Source organism: Oratosquilla oratoria, chromosome 6 (genome assembly GCF_046742065.1).
Source record: "Oratosquilla oratoria isolate Oo_2021 chromosome 6, ASM4674206v1, whole genome shotgun sequence".
Classification (NCBI taxonomy): Eukaryota; Metazoa; Arthropoda; class Malacostraca; order Stomatopoda; family Squillidae; genus Oratosquilla; species Oratosquilla oratoria.
The window spans coordinates 31166029-31174102 of NC_134782.1; the positions used below are offsets into that span (position 1 = coordinate 31166029).

General features: G+C 44.6%; 1 protein-coding gene across 1 annotated transcript; it reads right to left on the reverse strand.

Annotated features, from left to right (window-relative positions):
- Positions 1–217: 217 nt before the first annotated feature.
- Positions 218–6941, reverse strand: LOC143025969 (pro-resilin-like). The gene is made up of 3 exons (XM_076185952.1): positions 6930–6941; positions 6186–6284; positions 218–493 (listed from the first exon to the last, which is right to left on the reverse strand). The coding sequence occupies exons 1-3, from the start codon at positions 6939–6941 to the stop codon at positions 218–220; spliced, it is 387 nt and encodes a 128-aa protein (XP_076042067.1).
- Positions 6942–8074: the final 1133 nt, after the last annotated feature.

An 8074-nucleotide genomic window follows, 5' to 3' on the forward strand; every position in this document is an offset into this window, starting at 1 on the left:
TTATGCTCATATATATTAAAAACATACATGACTAGTTAATACAGATTTAATAAATTTTAGAAAACAAACGCATCTTTTACAATGCACGAAGAGAGACCTGCTTTATGAGGTGATTCGGTATGCCGGCTACCTTTATGTAAATTTCCATACATTATGCTAATTATCTAAGATTAAACTATTCAATCCTGATACTAGATATTCTATTCCTGACACATATCTAAGCATATGCAGGAGGAGGAGGGGGTGGGGGAGTTGGGGGAGGATAAGAGGGAGGAGGAGCATAGACTGGATGCTTGGCCTCTCCCTCGTATTTGACTTCAGCATGGAGACCGTCGCCGTTGTCGACGTAGGTGAAGATTTGTTTGCGTCCGTCAGGGAGGTCGACGACGTATTGTCCCTCGGTGTTGTGGCCGTCGCGTTTTTCGCTCGCCTCATAGTTGTTGCCGCTGTAGGTGTCAGCCACGCCATACTTGTACTCGTAATTGGGCGGGATCTGCATCGAAAAAGAATCAGTGTTACTTGTGCAGCTGGAAATAAATAGATGATTGCATTGTTATTTTTTGCAGTTTCTATATAAAAATTAACTAATCAAATAGAGTGCACTGGTTGGAGTATAATATGTGAGATTTCATTTTGTTTTTTATGTCTATTTCTAGTATCAGACATCAGTATATTAGCTCGACAGTACACTCTTTATAATCTATCTTTAATGAGACAATATAGGAACAACATACATCATGTGTGGACGAACTAATAATATTAATGTTTTGTTGAAATGGTTGAACTTTTTTTACCAATACGATTGCACAATTATTTATAAGATTTATATTCCCATTATAAGGAAATGTGTTTGGTTGATTCAAGATCGTTATCAATAATTATACCCAAATATTTTCTGCCCACCAATAATGTCCAATTATGTAAATTTTCGTTTCCCTTTAAATCTCACTATTTTGCATCTCACTTCACCCGATTTTGTTAGGATTCAATGTTAAACAGATTTTAGTGGTGATCTAAAATGTTGTAGTTAATCATCAGCATTTTTACAATTTAGTCCATGTTGTAGTATATTTGCACTTTCATGTACAGTGATATCAAACCTATACCTTTAGGTCGTCAGTTGCTGAATACTTGACATATTTTCATTATAATTTTTGTGTGAACATAATTGTATTAACGTAATGATAATTATATAACTGTATAATCGTGGGTCAAGTTTGGGAGTAAGCTATGAATAGAGAGGGCTCAAAAAATGGAACCCTGAGGATCAACACTTGTAACACCACTACACATTATCGGCTGAAAGAAACCTGCACAGCGAAGCTATAGCGATAATCCCATACCACACTCCTGGTCATATGGCCATTTCCCGAAGGTTGAGTGTGGTTTGAATTTTCCGCCAAAATCATCGGAAATTTAAAATTCCCGGCTCTGTGCAGGCATGCGCATTGTCGACCCCACCTCCCCCTCCCTATCCCCTCCCTTCTTACCCGGCTAGCTCGAGCCGGACGTCGCGTCACTTAGATCGCGGAAACGGGACCGAGTGGTTAACTCGCTGCCCACATGGGAGCAGGCGGTCCCGTTTCCTGCTGGTTAATCGTCTGTTAGTTTTATCGCTTTCCGCTTGGCTGCTGGTTTGTCTCATTCTTCGACTTTGATTTTATACGAGCACAATCCGTCCCCGTCTTCGAGCCGTCCCTGGTAAACAACCCGGGTCCTCTCGGAGGACAGGGGACGTGTCTTATGGTACGGAGTGTGGCGCCCCCCAGGGTCATCAGGCCTCTCGGCAGCGCCATACCTCTGACCATCATCGGTCCTCTATTGCCTCACGGTTTGTATCAGGCCCTAGGCGTAGACTTTGACCATATACGATCGCAATCCGTCCCCGTCTTCAGGCCGTCCGTGGTAAGAACCCGGGCCTCTCGGAAGACAGGGGGACGTGACTAATGGTACGGAGGGTGGCGCCCCCCAGGGTCATCAGGCCTCTCGGCAGCGCCATACCTCTGACCATCATCGGTCCTCTATTGCCTCACGGTTTGTTTCAGGCCCTAGGCGTAGACTTTGACCATATACGATCGCAATACGTCCCCGTCTCCAGGCCGTCCGTGGTAAGAACCCGGGCCTCTTTGAAGACGGGGGGGACGTGTCTTATGGTACGGAGTGTGGCGCCCCCCAGGGTCATCAGGCCTCTCGGCAGCGCCATACCTCTGACCATCATCGGTCCTCTATTGCCTCACGGTTTGTATCAGGCCCTAGGCGTAGACTTTGACCATATACGATCGCAATACGTCCCCGTCTCCAGGCCGTCCGTGGTAAGAACCCGGGCCTCTTTGAAGACAGGGGGACGTGTCTTATGGTACGGAGTGTGGCGCCCCCCAGGGTCATCAGGCCTCTCGGCAGCCCCAAACCTCCGGTCATCAATGGTCCTCTAACAGCCTCATAGCTTGCTTCGTCAGGCCCTAGGCGTAGACTTTGACCTTATACGATCGTAATCCGTTCCCCATACGTCTTCGGGTCGTCCGCGGTAAGAACCCGGGCCTCTCGGAAGAGAGGGGGACGTGTCCTATGGTACGGAGGGGGTGCCCCCGAGGGTCATCAGGCCTCTCGGCAGCCCCATACATCCGACCAATAATGGTCCTCTAACGCCTTAATGGCTCCCTTTGTGAGGCCCTAGGCGTAGACTTTGACCTTTTCCACTCGTAATCCGTTCCCCATACGTCTTCGAGTCGTACGTGGTAAGAATCCGGGCCTCTCGGAGGATAAGGGGACGTGTCCTATGATACGGAGGGTGACGCCCCGAGGGTCATCAGGCCTCGGCAGCCCCATACCTTCGACCAATAATGGTCCTTTAACGCCTTATAACTTTCTTTGTCAGGCCCTAGGCGTAGACTTTGACCTTTTCCACTCGTACTCCGTTCCCCATACGTCCTCAAGTCGTCCGTGGTAAGAACCCGGGCCTCTTGGAGGACAAGGGGACGTGTCTTATGATACGGAGGGTGGCTCCCCGAGGATCATCAGGCCTCGGCAGTCCCATACCTCCGAGCTTCAATGGTCTTCTAACGCCTCACGGCACCACCCTCCTTCCAGGTTTCTTAAAAAACAAAAAAACAAAAAAACAAAAAAAACACCCAGCCCTTCTCATGAGCCACAGCCAACCTCTTATCAACTTCACTTGGCTTGAGTTTAAAGATGACTTACCTGATGTTCCACCCCCAAGTATAAAACAAAAAAACTTTAGACTTAGGGAGTCTAGTGTTAGTTAAAATGAGTATAAATTAGTTCAAAGAAACTACAATCATTTAGTGTAATGAGAAGAGGAAAATCAGTTTTAAATAGTACAGTTTAAGTTGGCGCAAAGTGCTAGGTATTACATAAATAAAATGCCTTGACCTTGGAGAAAAAAAAAAAAAAAACAGGTCGAAATGGACATGACTTCTCCTATTCAACTTAAGCTAATCTATAGTCATGATGGTCAAGAACTTTACCATGTTGAAATTAATTTCAACGCTCACTGTGACTCAGGTCGAAATGACCATGACTTTTCCTATTCAACTTGAGCTAATCTACAGTCATGATGGTCGAGAATTTTACCATGTTAAAATTAATTTCGACGCTCACCGTGACTCAGGTGGAAATGGACATGACTTTTCCTATTCAACTTGAGCTAATCTACAGTCATGATGGTCGAGAATTTTACCATGTTAAAATTGATTTCGACGCTCACTGTGACTTAGGTCGAAATGACCATGACTTTTCCTATTCAACTTAAGCTAATCTGTAGTCATGATGGTCAAGAATTTTACCATGTTAAACTAATTCAACGCCCACTGTGACTCAGGTCGACATGAACATGACTTTTCCTATTCAACTTAATTTAATCTACAGTCATGATGGTCGAGAATTTTACCATGTTAAAATTAATTTCGACGCTCACTGTGACTTAGGTCGAAATGACCATGACTTTTCCTATTCAACTTAAGCTAATCTGTAGTCATGATGGTCAAGAATTTTACCATGTTAAACTAATTCAACGCCCACTGTGACTCAGGTCAATATGAACATGACTTTTCCTATTCAACTTAATTTAATCTACAGTCATGATGGTCGAGAATTTTACCATGTTAAAATTAATTTCGACGCTCACTGTGACTTAGGTCGAAATGAACATGACTTTTCCTATTCAACTTAATTTAATCTACAGTCATGATGGTCCAGAATTTTACCATGTCAAAATTTATTTCAACGCTCACTGTGATTCAGTGATGTCACGGTATGATAAGATGACGTCATTGTGATAAATTGACGTCACCATGTAGTCCTATGACGTCAATTTGTGTCCCTGTGACGTCACGAGACGATCCTATGGCGCCATGATCAATCCGGTGACGTCACAGTATAATCACATGATGTCACTAGGTATTAAACATATAGAAGTCCGCTTGTGGGTGATGAGACGTCACAAATTGCCATAGCACACTATTGGATGAAGACGCTCGCCACGGGCTTCGAGAACTTCCCGCGGGAAGACTTGGGGTGAGTTGGATACATACCGAGGGTCCAGGCCCGTCTTCGTGGGAGACGCTCAGGGAACGTCTTCACCCAGGACGAAGCCTCTTGACTAACGCCCACGGACGAGGTCGCTCGGAAACGAACTTGGCCTCGCATACTCCCTTTCGGTTTCTCGCTTACCCCGAGGATCTTCACGAAACTAGTGAGAGTGGTAGGCGTACGTTGGACGGAAGCAAGCGTCTCCACACATGTTCCTAGACGGCTAGTTGATGCATTTGCCCACCGGGGAGGGTGCATCGGCCGACATCTCAGTGGCTCTGAGTGTGTTGGCGGACGTGGAGTTCGGGGTGGACTGGGACGGGTCTGCCCTTGCTCCCACACAGAGACTTTATTGGCTCGGGATTGAGTGGGACACAGTCAGCGTCCTTCGGGTGCTCCCCTGCGCCAAAAGAGCGTGCTTCTCTCACACGTCCTCCCTCCTTCGGTGGCGGGGGGGGGGGGCCTCAACTTCGCGACCCCGGCCCTTCCACTGAGCCGCTTGGGGCGCCGACGGCTGGTACGGGAGGTCGACAGGAGCATACTGCTTCTCCCGCGTGACCTGCCCGGGCCGATACCCTCAGCACTCCACAGGTTGTTGCGTCCCTGGCTTCGGTCGGGGGCCCTACGCCGGTCGCTGGAGTTTCTCCGCACCCACTCTGTGGAGCGGGTGCGGGACCTAGGGACTGGACATCGACGACTCCCTTGGGGACACGGTGTCTCTACCACTCGGTCGCCCCTGTCCCATGTGTCGCCATGGAAACGGCTCCACCCCTCTCATCTCAAAAAAGTGGAGGGGGCAAAGGGCGACCGAGGAGTGGGGAGGGGCCAGGAACCGTTGAACAGGTTACAAATTTCGTATAATTTACGCATTGTGTGAACAGTGCAATGTTGTGCATGTCACATTCTTCGGCGTGGGTACTTGACGTTTCTGTCTCCCCTCTACTGAGTGATAAAATGAATAAGTCTCCCATAGGAAAGACACACGTAATAACGGTTTGATTCAGGCTTCACCTCTCCTCCCACCTGTCCTCGTCTCATGCATAGCTTCGCTGTGCAGGTTTCTTTCAGCCGATAATATTTCTTTGTCGCGGCTCGTGCCGCTTAAATTCTTCTTATCGGCTTAAGAAACCTGCACAGATTTAGGGTCCCTCCCTCCTCCCACAGGCGAAGCCTTCATTTCTCATTGAAGTGACGCGACGTCCGGCTCGAGCTAGCCGGGTAAGAAGGGAGGGGATAGGGAGGGGGAGGTGGGGTCGACAATGCGCATGCCTGCACAGAGCCGGGAAATTTAAATTTCCGATGATTTTGGCGGAAAATTCAAACCACACTCAACCTTCGGGAAATGGCCATATGACCAGGAGTGTGGTATGGGATTATCGCTATAGCTTCGCTGTGCAGGTTTCTTAAGCCGATAAGAAGAATTTAAGCGGCACGAGCCGCGACAAAGAAATATTAGTGACTTGTTGAGAACACGTTGTTTCATGCGATGTTTAATCAGTTTTTAATCTCTCACAGTAGTCTTTCTCTTTGGACACAAATCACGAAGACGAATAGTCACTACAAATCTTCAAGTCTTGGTTGTTCATTATATTAAACAAAATGTATCTAAGTTTGTCAACAAAGAAATGGTAACTCACGTCTGGGTAGTCGACGGGTGCCGGATGGTACGGAGGAGGGTAGACAGGGGGGTGGTCTGCAAGAGCCACCATAGTAACACAGGCAGCAATGAAGACGATCTGAAATATCGTCACGAAAAATGTCACTTTTTTGCATATGGCTCCCCGATGCCGAACATAAGTTAAAGACATAAATGCTTACACGCACACACATAAATATATATATACATATATATATATATATATATGTGTGTGTGTGTGTGTGTGTGTGTGTGTGTGTGTGTGTGTGTGTGTGTGTGTGTGTGTGTGTGTGTGTGTGTGTGTGTGTGTGTGTGTGTCTGTGTGTGTCTTGATTTCTATATACATTTACATATATTTACATATATTTATATATATACTTATATATATATATATATATATATATATATATATATATATATATATGTATATGTATATATATAGTTACATATATATATATATATATGTATACATACATATATACATATATATATACATATATATATATATATATATATACATGTGTGTGTGTGTGTGTGTGTGTGTGTGTGTGTGTGTGTGTGTGTGTGTGTGTGTGTGTGTGTGTGTGTGTGTGTGTGTGTGTGTGTGTGTGTGTGTGTGTGTGTGTGTGTGTGTGTGTGTGTGTGTGTGTGTGTGTGTGTGTGTGTGTGTGTGTGTGTGTGTGTGTGTGTGTGTGTGTGTGTGTGTGTGTGTGTGTGTGTGTGTCTACATATTCAAGGGTTGTACCTTGAAGGCCATAGTTTACAGTAGAATTCGGGAGCTGGAATGGGTTTGATACCTGATGGAGGGGCGTCCCGCTTTTATAGTCAGGCACCGTCACTTTCTCTAGATGACCATCTGCATCACCCTAATTGTTCTGTGGGTTTCCTCCCATTTCACCCATACAATCCTCACTCATAGACCAGTCCCTCACCTTCTCCATTCTTTTCTCTATACTCTGTTGTTTTCCATCTTTATACCTAACTAAGTTTATATTTCATCCCTTACTTATTTCATTTCGCGGATTTAATGTGCTTCTCTCTTTTTCTTATTTCTTATACGCACTTCTCTTTGTTTCGTAGAGTGCAGTACCTATTTATGTTGGTTTAATTGTTGATATCTTAAACTAACCTAGAGTAACCTTACCTAACCTGACTGCAGGCACACAGAGCAATGTGTTGAATTTTATATGCATGTTGTTTGGACGTTTACTCACTCATTTATTCTATCATTTCATTTCTTGTGTTGTTTCCATGTCCTTTATGGTAATGCGTTTATTTTTCGGTTTCTACATGTTTAGTTTTATTATGTGAATTAAAAAGAACAACCAGTTTCATGGGAGCAGTATGATTCCCCAAGCAAAAGTCAATCTCTCAATACACTGACTCAAGCAAAATATATATTTTTTTGTCCCTGTTTGTCTTTCATGGAAACCCTATATGAAAATCAAAGTCTTCCTAATAGATGTGAAGGCCAAACATGTCTTTCCCTCTAACCAAGAAAATAAATCTGAACATAACTAAAATTAACGAGATTTAACCTGATGTTTCTTCATAATAAGAAGATATCTAGGAAGCACTTAAGATGTTATGGTAAGATCAATTGTTGGTCTTTTGTTGATGTTCGACTTTATTTCTCAATAAATGAAACTAGACCTGGAAGACTTTCCTAATCCTCATTCTATAGGTAAATGTGTATCCAGGAAATTTGTTCTAACGATGTAACAAAATCTGTGCTTCAGGTGGAAGAAAACAATTCCTCCAAATACGATAATGAATAGATTTGGTACAACATCCCCATCTTGCAAACATCCTGCCAATTCCTTTAAGCTCAGTAACGACTTACAGATTATGGTCTAGTCACAATGTCATATAGCCAAGACCTCTTGTCCC

Bases quoted from the DNA above. Each gene is read 5' to 3' on its own strand.
- LOC143025969 (XM_076185952.1), bottom strand. The intron at 494-6,185 runs GTGAGTTACCAT...TTTTCGATGCAG, and splicing joins CACCCGTCGACTACCCAGAC to ATCCCGCCCAATTACGAGTA.